This window comes from Erinaceus europaeus, chromosome 3, assembly GCF_950295315.1.
Source record: "Erinaceus europaeus chromosome 3, mEriEur2.1, whole genome shotgun sequence".
NCBI lineage: Eukaryota > Metazoa > Chordata > Mammalia > Eulipotyphla > Erinaceidae > Erinaceus > Erinaceus europaeus.
The window spans coordinates 16,459,873-16,476,410 of record NC_080164.1 but is presented as its reverse complement, the minus strand read 5'-3'; the positions used below and the strand labels follow the sequence as shown (position 1 = coordinate 16,476,410).

Here is a 16,538-nt window from a genome sequence, read left to right as displayed (position 1 = left end):
ACTGCTGTATCCGGTTGGCTAGAATTTTGTTCAATATTTTCGCATCTATGTTCATCGGAGATATTGGTCTGTAGTTTTCTTTTTTGGTTGTGTCCCTGTCTGCTTTTGGTATCAGGGTGATGTTGGCTTCATAGAAGCTGGCAGGGAGTATTCCAGTGTCTTCAATCTTCTGGAAGACTTTTAAAAGTAGAGGTATTAGTTCTTCTTTGAAGGTTTTATGGAATTCATTTGTAAAACCATCTGGTCCAGGACTTTTTATTTTATTTTATTTTTATTTTATTTTTGGGGAGATTTTTGATAACTGTTTCAATTTCATTAGCTGTGATGGGCCTGTTCATGTTATCCGCTTCCTCTTGACTTAGTTTTGGAAGTTGGTAGGTATCTAAGAAATCATCCATTTCTTCCAGGTTCTCTAGCTTGGTGGCATATAGTTGTTCATAGAAGACTTGCATGATATGTTGAATTTCTGCGGTGTCTGTTGTGATATCTCCACTTTGATTTACTATCCGATTTATTTGGGTCTTCTCCCTTTTTTGTTTTGTGAGTCTGGCTAAAGGGTTGTCGATTTTATTTACTCTTTCGAAGAACCAACATTTACTTTCATTGATCTTTTGTATGGTTTTCCTATTCTCAGTGTTATTTATTTCTGCCCTAACTTTAGTGATTTCTGACCTTCTGGTTGCTTTAGGGTTCCTTTGTTGTTCTTCTTCTAGGTCTTTAAGATGTGCAATCAGGCTGTTTATTTGTGCCTTTTCTTGTTTCCTAATGTGTGTTTGTGTAGCTATGAACTTCCCTCTTAGGACTGCTTTAGCTGTGTCCCAAATATTTTGATAGCTTGTGTCTTCATTTTCATTGAACTCTCGAAACATTTTGATTTCTTCCTTGATTTCCTCTTTGACCCAGAAGTTGTTAAGAAGTGTACTGTTGAGCTTCCACATTTTGGGACTGTTACTAATCTTTTGTTGATTGTTAAGTGTTAGTTTAATTCCACTGTGGTCTGAGAAGTTGCTTGTGATGATTTCAATGCTCTTGAATTGGCTGATGCTGTCTTTGTGGCCTAATATATGGTCTATCCTTGAGAATGACCCATATGGATTTGAGTAAAATGTGTATTCCAGTTTCTTGGGATGAATGACTCTGAAAATGTCCAATAGTTCTAGTTTATCTATCTCTTCATTTAGCTCCCTTATGTCTTTATTGATTTTCTGCCTGGATGATCTGTCAAGTTGAGAGAGTGGGGTGTTGAAGTCCCATACTATGACTGTGTTACTGTTAATATATTGCTGTAGCTTTTTCAGTAGAAGTTTGATGTATTTAGATGGCTTCTCATTGGGTACATAGATGTTAATAATTGTTAAGTCCTCTTGATTGACTGATCCTCTGAGCATTAAAAGTAGTGTCCATTCCTATCTTTTTTAATCTTATTTATTTTAAAGTCTATCATGTCAGATATGAGAATAGCTGTTCCTGCCCTTTTTTGTGGGCCATTGGCTTGTATGATAGTTTTCCATCCTTTCACTTTAAGTCTGTGTTTGTCTTGTTGAGTTAGGTGGGTTTCCTGTAGACAGCATATTGTTGGGTTGTGTTTTCTGATCCATCTTCCTACTCTGTGTCTTTTAATAGGTGAATTCAGGCCATTGACATTTATTAATATCAAAGATTGAAGATATTTTAATGCCATTCTTACAGAGTTTTAGAGTGTTTTGATATATGTCCTATTTGTGGTGGTCTGGTTGTTTATAGGAGACCTTTCAGAACGTCTTTCAAGGCAGGCTTGGTGATGGTTGATTCCTTCAACTGTTGCTTGTCTGAGAAGGTTTTGATGCTTCCATCTAGTCTGAATGACAGTCTAGCAGGATATAGTATTCTTGGCTGAAAGCCTTTCTCATTGAGCACTCAGTAGATATCTTGCCATTCTCTTCTGGCCTGTAGTGTTTGTATGGAGAAGTCTGCTGCTAATCTTATGGGTTTTCCTTTGTAGGTGACTCTTGGTTTTTTCTCTTGCAGCCTTGAGGATCCTTTCTTTATCCTTATTCCTTTCCATTCTAAGTATGACATGTCTTGGTGTCTTTAGGTCTGGGTTAAATCTGTTTGGGACCCTCTGGGCTTCTTGAATCTTTATGTCTTTGATGTTGTCTAGACTAGAGAAATTTTCAGCTATTATGGCCTGGAAAATGGTTTCTTCCTCTCCTTCTCTTTCTTCCTCTGGTATGCCAATAATGCGTATATTGTTTCTTTTGAAGTCATCCCATAGGACTCTGTTGTTGTTTTCAGCATCTCTTAATCTCTTTTTGAGATCTCTTACTTCTTTTTTAGTTGTCTCTAATTCATCCTCAATCTTGCTAATTCTGTCTTCAACCTCATAGATTCTATTCTCTCTGCCCTCTACTGTTTTCTGGAGTTCATCTATTTTGTTGCCCTGCTCTGATACTGTTTTAGCTTGTTCAGCTACTTGCATTCTTAGCTCAGCGATTTCAGCTTTCAGCTCTCTAATAACCAGGAGGTAATTAGTATTTTCTTCCATATTCTCATTTGTTGTTCCTGTATTTCTGATTATAATTTTTTCAAATTCTTTACTCACTCCTGTTATTATTTCCTTAGCTAATGTTTGGATGTTGAACTCGTTATTTTGTGCTTCACCTTCTAGAGGACTTTTAGCTGGGCTCTTGTCCTGGTTCCAGTCTCCAATATTTCTTCTTTTTGTTTTAGCCATTTTATATATTATGTTATGAGTTCCCTTTATCAGTACTTTTCAAATTATTGATCACTATTGCCTGGATTGACTTGTGTCTAAGTAAGTTAATTAAAGGGTTCACAGTGGTGGAAGTTAACAGTTGTTTCAATAGTATTTAAATCTCTGAGTTGGAGCTCAGTGGTTTAAAAGCCTCTTTTTTTTTTTCTTCCCTGTAGGCTATGGGAACCTGAGGGCTTTTAAACTATCAATAGGCTTCAGCTTAATCACTGACTCCTGACCAAGAGATAAAGCAGGGTGTGGCAGAGATAATCCAGTGGTTATGCAAAGAGACTTTCACAGCCCCTCAGCTATGCCACCGAGGTATAGGTCTTCTCCTGAGTTTCCTGGTTAGATCTCTGTCCCCTGGTGTTCCTCCCTGTCGCTGCTCCAGATTCTGAGGGTAGTAGCAATGGAGACTCAGAGTTGCACTTGGTGAGTCTCTGGGGAGTCCTCTCCTCCCTTCAGCTGTCCCCTTGTTGGTGGAGCAGACTGGAGGTGGTGTCTCAACTGATAAACTGCTGAACTGTTAGCAGTCACTTAATCTCTCCTTAGGCTCCTCTCTCCTCTCTGTCACCAGCCACACGTGTTTGTACTCACGGGTGATTTACTGGGTTCCTGTGGTCATTCTAGTCCTGTCTTGTTTCGGTCCGGGTGGTCTCCTTTTGTGTTCCTAGTTGATCCAGGAGAGGAGAGAAAGCGATCTGCTGCTCGAAGCTCTGCCTCCAGAAGTTGAATCTTCTTCCTAGATTTTTTATATCAAAATCTTTTCCCAAAATGGCTGTACCATTTTACATTCCACCCAGAAATATATGAGAGTTTCCAACCACTTCACGTAGTCTATATTTAATTTTTAGACATTTTAAGAGTGTGATAATAAACCACTGACTTTAATGTATACCCTAATGAACAAAGATACTGAGTGTCTTTCATGTGTTCATTTGCCTTCTTGCATATTTTCTGGTGAGATGTCTGTTCAGATGTTTTGCTCATTTCTGTAGATTGAATTATCAGATTCAAGTCCTTTTTTTAAGATTTGAGATTTACAGATATTTTTTTCTAGTCTGTAACTAACCTTTTCATCATTTAAGAGCAGGAAGTTTTAGTTTTGACCTAGTCTAATGTATTAAGTTCATCTTATGGATTATACTGTTGGTGATTTACCCTGCAGTTTCTTCTGGAAATGTTCTAGTTTAACTCTTATATTTTGATATGTTACCCATTTCAAATCAACTTTGTATGCAGTATAAGGTATAAAGATTCTTTTTGCTTTTGGATCAGTCCATCCAAATGTTGAGACTATTTGTTGAGAAGACTGTTCTGCCCCCATTGAAATATATTGGCATTTCATCAGAAATCATAGACGGGAGTCGGGTGGTGGCGCAGCAGGTTAAGCACACGTGGCACAAAGCACAAGGATCGGCCTAAAGATCCCGGTTCGAGCCCCCGGATCCCCACCTACAGGGGAGTCGCTTCACAAGCAGTGAAGCAGGTCTGCAGGTGTCTGTCTATCTCTCCCCTTCTCTGTCTTCCCCTCCTCTCTCCATTTCTCTCTGTCCTATCCAACAACAACGACATCAATAAACACAACAATGTTAAACAACAAGGGCAACAAAAGGGAAAATAAATAAATATTTAAAAAAAAGAAAGAAATCACATAGACACTATTAAGTTTAGGTCTGTGTTTGAATTCTTTAAATTTCCAGTTAACAGTGGCGAGATTTCATAGCAGTTTACACTACAGACTTTCATTCCTGAGACTGTTAACGTCCAGGTTCAATCCCCAGCACCACCACATGCCAGAGCTGAGCAGTGCTCTTATTATAAGTGAATAAATATATGTCCGGTTATCTATGTGCGTCTACTTAACAGTGTTATAGTAAGTCAGGAATGAAGCTCATCCAACTTGATTCGCTTCTTTCACAGTTACTTTCACTATATTAGTTCTTATGCGCTTACATGTAAAATTTAAAATCATCTCACCCATTACCTTTAAAGATACCTACAATTTTAATTGGAATTGCATTCAATTAGGGGTAGTAATCTGGGGAGAACTGACATCTTTAAAACATGGGTTTTTTTCTTATCATAAAGATAATATAACTGTTGAGAACTTTACTTTCTCTCAGCATTGTCGGAGTGCTACTCTGTGGTATATCGGATAGAGCATAGCACTGAGCATATCGAGCCCCATCTGTTAAATTCAAACCTACATTTTTGATACTTTTAGATTTTTTTTTTTTTGAAAGGACAGAAATTGAGAAGGGAGGGGCCAGGTGGTGACGCACCTGCTTAAATGCACACATTACAGTACACAAGGACCCAGGTTCAAGCCCCTAGTCTCTACCTGCAGGAGAAATGCTTCACACGTGGTGAGGCAGTGCTGCAGGTGTCTCTCTGTCTCTTTCCCTCTCTACCACCCCCTTCCCTCTTGATTTCTGGCTGTCTCTATCCAATAAGTATATAAATAAAGGTAATTTAAAAAACTGAGAAGGGAAAGAGATATAGAGAGGAAGATAGAAGGGCCAGGTGCGGTGGCGCACCTGGTTAAGCGTTCACATTACAGTGCACAAGGACCCAGGTTCAAGCCCCTGGCTCTCACCTGCAGGGGGAAAGCTTCACAAGTAGTGAAGCAGGGCTGCAGGTGTCTATCTCTGTCCCTCTCTATCTCCTCCTCCCCTCTCAATTTTTGTCTGTCTCTGTCCAATAATAAATAAAATAAAGAGAGAGGAAGATAGACACTAGCAGCATTTCTTTTTTTTTTAAATTTTTTTAAGGAGTGAGGTTGATAGCATTTTTTTATATATTTATTTATTTATTCCCTTTTGTTGCCCTTGTTTTATTGTTGTATTATTGATGTTGTTGTTGTTGGATGGGACAGAGAGAAATCGAGAGGAGGGGAAGACAGAGGGGGAGAGAAAGACAGACACCTGCAGACCAGCTTCACCGCCTGTGAAGGGACTTCCCTACAGGTGGGGAGCCGGGGGCTTGAACCGGGATCCTTACGCCGGTCCTTGTGCTTTGCGCCACGTCCGCTTAACCCGCTGCGCTACCGCCCGACTCCCACTAGCAGCATTTCTTAACTGCCAGAGAAGCTGCCCTCTTGCGCATTGTTTTGTTTGGTTTTTTTAATTTCTTTATTGGGGGATTAATGTTTTACAGTTGACAGTGAACACAGTAGTTTGTACATGCATAACATTCCCCAGTTTCCCACGTAACAGTACAACCCCCACTGGGTCCTCCGTCATCCTTCTCCACGACCCCCTTGCGCATTGTAATGTGTGCACTAAACCAGGTGCGCCATCATGCAGCCCCCTCCCCTTTTAGATGGATTTTAATTTCTGGGCCTTTGAATCTTTGCTGTGAAGGAAACAGCACTGTGTACTATAGTAGACTGACTTAGAACAAACATCTTGGACAATGTCGCCTGAGCCCTGCAGTTTTCTCATCTAAACAGCCCAATAGCTGAGTCTTCCCAAGTCTATACCTCTGTCCTGTCATACCAGCTGCTTCCTGACAGGGCTGGGGAGATGGTAAAACCAGTGTCTTTCAGGACTTTACAGCCTACTACCCCACATCGCTTTTTCTGAGGTGTGTCCCCTTGTCAGAGCAGTGCTTCATAGGCACTGTGATGGTGCTAAGGTTTCCGGTAAGCCCATAAATGGGAGTTTTGGCAGAAAGCATTGCACGGCAGAAGTTGGATTCGTGTCCATAATAAATGTCAATTACAGAAAAGCCCGAGTGCTGCTGTTTGTCTGATGAGAGCAGCGCAGTGCGCTCTGCCTGTGGGGAGGCGGTGTCCCCAGGAGGGACTCACTGTGGGTCTCTGTTGCTGCTGGCTAGGCGCCTTGCAGTGACTGTGGCCTTGTTGATCTTGTTGAGTTATATATAGTCCATACCTCCATCCCTACCATCCCCCGGGGTGACTGGGGGAGAGGCTCACTGATGTCTAGTCAGTTACCCTTTCCCCTTGCCTGTTGAAGCCTACTGAGATCACCCTCCGTGACACAGTATTTTTGTTATTTATTTTTTAAATTATTTTTATTTGCTGGATAGAAACAGTCAGAAATCGAGAGGGGGAGATAGAATAGAGAGACAGAGAGACACTTGCAACACTGCTTCACCACTCACAAAGCTTTCCCCCTGCAGATGGGGACTGGGGGCTCGAACATGGGTCCTTGTACGTTGTAATATGTGCACTCAACCAGGTGCGCCACCACCCAGCCCCGTGACACAGTATTTTCACAGCACTTAGCCTTCAGAGAGTTCTGTCCACATACTTAGCCCCAGTGTCCTTGTGTTAGCCTGACAGGGCTGCTGCTGTAAGAAAATACCACAGACTGGATGACTTAAATAACAGGAATTTATATTCTCACATGTCAGGAAGCTCAAGGTCCAAGCTCAGGGTGTTAGAGGGTTTCTTCTGAGCTGACAGCTGGCTGCCTTCTTGCCGTTTTCTCTCATGGCCTCTTCTCTGTGTTTAAGTGTTCCTTGTGTCTCTTCTATATCCAGCCAGGCTGGGTAGGATCCACCCAGCAACCTCATTCTAACTTAATCACTTCCTTAAGGTCTGGGGTGGAGACAGCATAAAGGTTATGCAAACAGACTCTCATGCCTGAGGCTCCCAGGTCCCAGGTTCAATTTCTCACACTACCATAGGCCAGAGCTGAGCTGTACTCTAGCAAAAAAGAAAAGAAGAGAAAAGAAAGACAGACAAAACAATCTGTAAATACAGTCACTTCTTCTGGGGGATTGGGATATGAATTTTGGAAGGACACAATTCATCCCACAACTCCTTGTCACCAGTTTCCTATCTATGTTCCTCCCAAGTTCCTAACCATCCTATTAAAGCACTGGCCACAGCCTGTGAAACAGTATAGACTTAGTTCTGGACATTTTTCTTCCAGGCAAAATGAACATCTATGTACACTGCTAAGGTTCCCCCTTCGGGGTAGAGAGAGATTTACTACAGAAAGGGACTGCTGTGCTCCAGCCATGCCTACAGGTCCCACAGAACTTCCATTAATGAGGCCGGCCATTGTCTGCCTCGGTCAGCTGGCCAAGGGCGCTCTCCTTGAGGCCAAAGTGCAGACTGGGGGAGACAAACGGGTGGGGTGATTCCTCGTTTGACTTGTGCTTTACAATCTGCTAGATACATCACTTCCATTCAATAAGTACCAGCGTACACACCCAGCTTTATGACTTGCTGAGTCAGACAGCTTCTATTTTATGATGGGCAGCTCAGATCAGATGGTAATTGGATGACTCAAAGTTAACTTTTGAGTCCCTAATAATGTCCTCTTGCTAGCCGAAGGGGAGGGGCTACTCGAAGACAATATCAGAACTCTGCTCCAAATTCGTGGGACCACACAAACACTCCATACAGCATCTGTCTACCACTGACACTTCAGGCACCGTCACATCTGACTCGTGTGGTCTAAATGATAGGATAGCTTTTTTGTCCCTGACCCCACTCAAAATTAGCGACTTGCTGTACTCAGTCAAGGGGATGGACTAGCTCACACAAATGAGTAACATTTTGCCTCCAACATGATGTCCTATAGAGTGGAATCCAGACTTGGAGGGCTTAAGGCCTTGTTTTCTACCTAGAGAGCACAACATTCCACCTTGGCTGAGTGTTGCGCCTCTTGTTGGCATCCACAGCTCACAGCCTGCCCCTTTGCAGTCCCTGGTCAGAACTGGACAGCTGTGCAGAAGGTCGTCCTAGAGCCTGTGACTCTGCATGCCTGGGTTTTTGCCTTCCTGGGACTGATCTAAGCCTGACTGACATTCTGGTCTGTGTTGTTTGATTTCACAGGACCAGGACTGAAACCTCCAGCAGAACGGACAATTGAATACCTAGAAGAAGTTGCTGTTACTTTTGCCAAAGGACTAGCTGATAAGAAAATCTCTGTAAAGAGAAACAAAGGGTTGATGGAAAGTGAGTGTCATTATTAATGAACAAAGGCAAAGCTTCTTTCCAGAGACTTTAGTTTTATTGGAAATTTTTTTAGTTTTATTGTAAATTGGAAGTGAGGAAGAGGTAAGTGCATTGTTGACTCATAAGCACAGTGTCAGCTTGATGGAATACAACAACTCTACTCTATTTTTATGTAATTATATTTTAGACAGAGACAGAGAAACTGAGAGAGAAGAAGGAAATAGAGGAGAGAGAAAAAGAGACAGCTGCAGTCCTGCGTCACCACTTGTGAAGCTTTCCCCCTGCAGCTGGGGGCCAGGGGCTTGAGCCTGGATCCTTGCGCACTGCAGTGTGTGCACGTCACTGCATGTGCTGCCACCCAACACCACAACAGCTCTGCTTTAGTCTCAAGTCCTGAACCTTACACTGGTTCTTAAAAACTTTCCTTTTGGAAAATTGTAAAGATTAGTATAAAAATAGATTGTTACGATAATAAATACCCAGGTAACCAACTCGTTCCAGCTTTATTTAGCACTTATGAGTCAGACAAACCATACTTAAAGAAGTGCTTAGGTTAAAACTTAGCTTTTGTATGCCAGAGAAAAAAAAAAAAGCAGTTCTCTTAGATGACTAGAATTGCTGGATTTTTGTTTTCCCCCTCCAGGGTTATTGGGGTTATTGCCTACAGTATGAATCCACTGCTCCTGGAGGAAATTGTTCCCATTTTGTTGCCCTTGTTATTGTTATTGTTATTGTTGCCATTGCTGCTCTTGTTTCTGGATAGGACAGACAGAAATCAGAGAGAGGAGGGGGAGAGAGAAAGATAGACACCTGCAGACCTGTTTCACCATTTGTGAGGTGACCCCCCTGCAGGTGGGGAGCCGGGGGCTCGAAACAGGACTGGTCCTTGTGCTTTGCGCCACGTGCGCTTGACCCACTGAGCTACCTCCTGGCCCCCAAATTACTGGATTTAATGGAGTTTACAGAACAAAAAGGGATGCTAGGTGTTTTCCAGGAAACATCTAACTACATTTTACCTTCCAGAACTGACATCATACGCCATGAGTATTCCATTTGTCAGGCAACAGGTTTACAAAAAGGTGGAAGAAACAGTGCGAAAGCAGACCAAAGGCCTTTATCCTGCACCTCTGAAAATAATCGAAGTGAGTCTGAACCCACACCTCCCTCCACATTTCTTTCATTGCCACCCTGGATCATGTATACCGATACTGCATTTCTTAATTCTGCTACTAAAGTCGTTACCACAAATAAGGGAACGTTCTGCAGATTGTAAGGCCTCATCTAAATGGGTGTATTTGCAGACAATCAGTGCCAACCTTGACCAGCCAGGGAAGGAGCCTATTGGTATAACAAAACAAGTAAAATACTAGCCATTAATTAAGAGGCAGTGGAAGCAGAATTGATAGCTGGACAGTAAGCCCTCGCTTAGTCTACTCAGTAGGTTGTTGGAAACTGAGTGTTTGCAGAATGACTGTGAAAGCAGGCCCTCGGTGATGCCAACCCACTCCCAACAGTGAACACTCGCTTTCTGTGTTTCTTAGGTGGTAAAGACTGGGATTGAGCAAGGCAGTGATGCTGGATATATCTCTGAGTCTCAGGTAAAGTTCTTTTCTTTCAATTCTTATTAGATACAAGAAAGTTAAGATAGAATGTTCTAAAGCTGAAATAAGAAAAAGTATCTTGGGGGGGGGGGCTTGATGTGGGTGTTAGAAAGTACAAGGACCCAGGTTCGAACCTCTGAGCCCCACCTGCAGAGGGAAAGATTTGTGAGTGGTGAAACAGGGCTGCCGGTGTTTTTCTCTCTCTCCCCCTTCTACCTCAATTTCTGACTGTGTCTATCCAATAAATAAAGACAATGAAAAGGAGGGAGCCGGGCGGCAGCACGGCAGGTTAAGCACAGGTGGCATGAAGCGCAAGGACCGGCGTGAGGATCCCGGTTGCAGGTCTGCAGGTGTCTGTCTCTCTCTCCCCCTCTGTCTTCCCCTCCTCTCTCCATTTCTCTCTGTCCTATCCAACAACGATGACATCAGTAACAACAACAATAATAACTACAACAATAAAAAGACAACGAGGGCAACAAAAGGGACAATAAATAAATAAAATTACAAAAAAGAAAAAAAAAGATAAAGGAAAGGAAAGGTTTTTGAGGAGTTGGCTAGTGGCACAACCAATAAAATGTGCATGTTACCAAGCCTAAAGACCCAGGTTCAAGGCCCCCCCCCACCTGCAGAGGAGGTACAGTGCTACAGGTCTCTCTCTTCCCCCCACACCCCCATTGCTCTCTGTCTCTATCATAATTGAAAATAAACAGAAAAGAAAAAGCATCTGAAACCAAGGAAGAAATGTTTTCTCCCAGTGTTGTTGTCATTTCTTAGGATTAATCTCGGTGGACAAGTTAGATGCAAAGAAAAGCTTGGTAATCTGCACAAAGTCGGATTTGCCTTCAGGAACGGGACTACAACTAAAACCCGGTTCTGTCAAATCAGTGTCTAGATCTCATGCCCCTCAGAAGCGCTGTGCCATTGAGCAAAGTACTTTAATTCCTCTGGGCTTCTTCCTAGTCTTTAAAATGTGAGGATTAGCTGAGATGACTGTGGAAAACGATTTTTGCCCTGGCACACCAGTTCTGGGGGAAAAGTTATACATCTAGAGTAAAGAATCTGAGTGTCCAGCTACATCCACAGTCTTTCCAAGCAGTAGTTACAAAGGGCTGCAGATAAGAGTAAAAGAAATTTCAGTAGGAGAGAGACTTCTGCAGCACAAATGCCTCCGAGACCCCGGAGGAAGCAAAGCTTATTTACTTCTGTTCTGCAGAGAAACCAAACCAAGAAGAGATTATAGTAGTGTGTGCATTTAACCAAGTATGCCACCAACCAGCCCCTACCAAGAAGAAATTATAAACGCCTACTTGTCTTGTTCCCTCTGACTTTTCAGAAATTTGGAGAACTTGCAATGACCAAAGAGTCAAAGGCCTTGATGGGACTTTACCATGGCCAGGTCCTGTGCAAGAAGAATAAGTTTGGAACACCGCAGAAGGAGGTTAAGTAAGTCAGCTAGACCTGGGGAGCCCTGTGATTTCACTGTGTGCTGGGCTTGTGGATACTTTAGATCTGTAGAGCTTCATACTGTAGGTTTTTGGTCTTACCTCTAAACAGCTTCTCTCCTGAGAATATTACATCCCTATTGCTACCAAGAACGCAAACATTTATTTGTTTATTATTGAGAGAGAGAGAACTAGAGCATCACATGCAATGCTGGGGATCAAACTTGGAACACCACGCTTGAGAATTCAGTGCTTTATCCATATGCACCACCTCCTGGGATGCCTAACAAGAATTTTTTTAACTTTCAAAGTTCTGCCTATACTGAGTTTTCTCTAGAGCTGTCAATGGCTCCAAAGGGAGTTCCTTATCTTGCTGTTGATATGCCCAAGAAATCTAGTTTTGGTCCCCTTTTCCTATACCAAATGTGCGTACAGTCTCCCTATTACCTGAGACTTCATTTCTGGTAGGTGCGGTGCTGGAGACTGAACTGGGTCAGAACCGCATGCTTGAAAGCCCAACACTTTATCCACTGCGCACCTCTCAGGCTGCCAAAAGCCCAGTCTTTCATGCATGACCGATCAGGTGTTTTGGTTTATTTCTTGGTTTGTTTGGTTTTTTTGCCCTACTTTGGAGGGAAATTTTATTAAAACTAAAATCTTCATACTTTAAGATTTAGGCATTCTATTTTTCATTACCCACTCTAGAGAGATGCTTACATACAAGATGACAGGCTATGAGAACAGTCAACAGTGTAAAGATGGGAACTCAGAAACAGAGTGGTGCTCTAGTTCTCTCTCATAAATGAATAGGTATCTTTTTAAAAGAATGACTTTATAGATCCTTGCTTGTACTTTTTGATTTTTTACTAATGTAATGAAATATCATCTCATTTGTGTTTGCTAGGTTATTGGGGAGGCTAAGTGTTCTGTTGACATTTTTATCATAATTACTGTACTTCTTTATTTTAATTGCCAACAAGGTTATTGCTGGGGCTTGGTGCCAACATTGTTCCCAGTGCCTTCCCCCCTTTTTTTTCTTCTATTTGAATAAAACCAAAATTGGGGTGGGGAGTAGTTAAGAGAAGGAGAGAGAAGGACACCTGAAGACCTGCTTCACAGCTTATGAAGATCCCCGGTGGGAATTGAGCCCTTGCTCATGGCAATGACTGTGCTCAACCGGGTGCATCACCACCTGGTCCCCCTTACTGTTTATTTTCATACAAGAGAGAGAAGAGAACAGGGAGCGAGGGAGGACTGGCACTGTCCAGCTTGGCATGGAGTGACTGAACCTGCTGTCATCTGGGTTCTTGGGTGTGTCAGTGCTCTGACAGACTGAGCTCTCTCCATGGCCCTATAGATAACTGATACATGTAGATTGGGTTATATACCTGTATATTTTGACTGGTCCGGTTTAATTGATATATGCATATCCTTTATCTTTCTCCAGTAGAGGGACTTTGTCTGCTGTACATGTAGAAAATTTCTTTCTATTCTGTGATCCTCTTAAGTTTTTTTAATTTTTATTTATAAAATGGAAATATTGACAAGACCATAGGATAAGAGGGGTATAATTTCACAAAATGCCCACCCCAAGAGCTCCATATCCCATCCCCTCCCCGGATAGCTTCCCTATTCTTTATTCCGCTGGGAGTATGAACCCAGGATCATTATGGGGTGCAGAAGGTGGAAGGTCTGACTTCTGTAATTGCTTCCCCATTGAACATGGGCATTGGCAGGTCGATCCATACTCTCAGCCTGTCTCTCTCTTTCCCTAGAGGGGCAGGGCTCTGGGGAGGCAGGGCTCCAGGACACATTGGTGAGGTCTGCCTGGGGAAGTCAGCTTGGCATCATGGTAACATCTGGAGCCTAGTGGCTGAAAAGGAGTTCAGATAGGTCCTCTTAATTTTATGAGATCAGTTTTCAGACAGTTTTTTTGCATTCTGATTGAAAAGCAAAAATACATGTGTTAACTTCAGCATAAATGAGGTGGCTCTGTTTTCAGTGATCTCCAGGCATGATTGAAGGTCAATATAGATCTCTCTTTCTGAGAAGATCAAATCTTTTAGACCTAATGGATTTGGACAATTAACTTTGAGGATCTATCACTTATGAAAGGTGTATTCTTAGAGACTAAACTTGTGGAAGTACTTCTCGTCGGCTTACTGGATAGTGTCGGATTATGCCTACTCTCACTGAACACTTGAGAGGCGGGTGTCCACCAGCGGTCATTTCCTCCTTTCCTTTCAGACACCTCGCCGTTCTTGGCGCAGGGCTGATGGGAGCCGGCATTGCCCAAGTGTCCGTAGACAAGGGCCTGAAGACTATACTTAAAGATGCTACCCTGCCCGGGCTGGGCCGAGGACAGCAGCAAGTGTTCAAAGGGTAAGCCTGTTCTCCGCCTCTGCCGGGAGTGTCCTTTGCTGTCATGGGTTCCTTTTCCCTGAACACGATGAATGCATATTTGATACTTTGTCGATAAACCACACTTTCTTTGATTTTTTTTTTAAAAAAAAGGGTAATTCTATCTCCACAAATATGACAAACCATTGATACCATAGGCATGTGTGCCCTTTGAGTGTAAAAGAGAATTTTTTCATATTTAATGCTGATTTTTAAGATCATAAATCTACAGGGTATAGTTCTATACTGCACTGCACCACTGCCAAAATTCAGTGCCCTGCCCCCAATGATAACCACCATAGTTCTTACAAAGTCTTAGAAACGATTTGATGGCCTCCTTAAAAGAGAAAATTTTTATCTGTTAGGATTGAACCTGGGACCTTTAGTGCAGCCCCTACTAGGTATTTAAATACCATTTTTTTTAAATACCATTTTTAAAAATATTTATGGAAGCCAGGAAGTAGCACAGCAGGTTAAGCGCATATGATGCAAAGCACAAGGACCAGCATAAAGATACTGGTTCGAGCCCCTGGTTCCCTACCTGTAGTGGAGTCACTTCACAGGCGGTGAAGCAGGTCTGCAGGTGTCTGTCTTTCTCTCCTCTCTGTCTTCCCCTCCTCTCTCCATTTCTCTCTGTCCTATCCAACAATGATGACATCAGTAATGACAATAACTACAACAAGAAAACAACAAGGGCAACAAAAGGGAAAATAAATAAATAAATAAATAAATAAAATTTTAAAAAGTCTTTAGTGGTCCGGGAGGTGATGCAGTAATAAAGCTTTGGACTCTCAAGCATGAGGTCCTGAGTTCAATCCCTGGCAGCACATGTGCCAGAGTGATGTCTTATTCTTTCTCTCTCCTCCTGTCTTTCTCATAAATAAATAAAATCTTTAAAAAATCTTTAAGAAAATGTGTTGTTTATTTATTAATGAGAGGTGTAGGAAGAGAGAGAGAGAGAGAGAACCAGATATCACTTTGGTACATGTGCTGCCGGGGATCAAACTCAGGACCTCAGACTTGAAAGTCTAATGCTTTATCCACTGTGCCACCTCCCGGACCACAATATCATTTCTTTAAAGGTTTTATTTATTTATTAATGAGACATACAGGAACACAGAGAGGAAAAAAAAACCTACATCACTCTGGTACATGGGATTGAACTGAGGACCTCAAGCATTAGAGTCTAATGCTTTATCCACTGCGCCACCTCCTGGACCGCTAAATATTTAATTTGTGCTTTGGTGTCACATTAGAAAGTCTCTTATTGGGAGTCAGGTGGTAGCGCAGCAGGTTAAGCGCTTGTGTTGCAAAGCGCAAGGACTGACGTAAGGATTCCAGTTCGAGCCCTTGGCTCCCTACCTGCAGGGGGGTCGCATCACAAGTGGTGAAGCAGGTCTGCAGGTGTCTGTCTCTCTCCCTGTCTCTGTCTTCCCCTCCTCTCTCCATTTCTCTCTGTCCTATCCAACAGCAACAACATCAATAATAACAACAATAAAACAACAAGGGAATAAATGAATATTTTTAAAAATTATTTTTTAAAAAAAGAAAGTCTCTTATTTTTTAATCTTTTTAAAAATAATTTACTTATTGTGGTCCAGGAAGTGGTACAGTGGATAAAGCATTGGACTCTCAAGCATGAGGTCCTGAGTTCAATCCCTGGCAGCACATGTAAGAAACCAGAGTGATGTCTGGCTCTTTCTCTCTCTCCTCCTATCTTTCTCTCCTCCTATCTTTCTCTCTCTCCTCCTATCTTTCTAATTTATTTATTTATTCATGAGAAAGATAGGAGAAAGAACCAGATATCAGTCTGGTACAGCATGTGTTGCCCAGGATTGAACTCGGGACCTCGTGGTTGACAATCCAATGCTTTATCCACTGCACCACCGCCCAGACCACTTATTTGTTAATCTTTATAGTTTCCATTTGATTGCTGTGTTATTATGAAAACAGCATTGGACTCTGTCTCTGAGGAGAGAAGTAAGGTTAGGGTGTGGGGAGACATTCAGTGTGGGCATGAGAATCCTTGAACCTTGTATTTCTTGACTGACATTACTGTACAGAAGCTGTCAGCTGGTTTGGCGTTGTCATGTCTGAGACTTTACAGACGGTGCCTTTCTCTCTCTCTCTCTCTCTCTCCTCTATCTCTATCTCTCTCTCTCTCTCTCTCTCTCTCTTTGCCTCCAGGGTTATTGCTGGTACACGGTGCCTTCACCACAAATCCACTGCTCCTGGAGGCTATTTTTACCATTTTGTTGCCCTGGTTGTTGTTGTTATTGTTATTGTTGCCATTGCTGTCGTTGTTGGATAGGACAAAGAGAAATGGAGAGAGATGGGGAAGACAGAAAAGGGGAAAGGGGAGTCGGGCTGTAGCACAGCGGGTTAAGCGCAGGTGGCGCAAAGCACAAGGACCGGCATAAGGA

General features: G+C 42.4%; 1 protein-coding gene across 1 annotated transcript in view; it reads left to right on the top strand.

The window, feature by feature from the left end:
- The window catches only part of HADHA (hydroxyacyl-CoA dehydrogenase trifunctional multienzyme complex subunit alpha), a 49,906-nt gene that overhangs the window by 20,830 nt on the left and 12,538 nt on the right, over nucleotides 1-16,538 (top strand). The window contains exons 8-12 of the mRNA XM_007532597.3: nucleotides 8,550-8,672; nucleotides 9,696-9,814; nucleotides 10,214-10,270; nucleotides 11,607-11,716; nucleotides 13,963-14,097. Of these exons, the coding sequence (XP_007532659.2) occupies nucleotides 8,550-8,672; nucleotides 9,696-9,814; nucleotides 10,214-10,270; nucleotides 11,607-11,716; nucleotides 13,963-14,097 (544 nt within the window). The remainder of the gene's footprint in view (nucleotides 1-8,549; nucleotides 8,673-9,695; nucleotides 9,815-10,213; nucleotides 10,271-11,606; nucleotides 11,717-13,962; nucleotides 14,098-16,538) is intronic.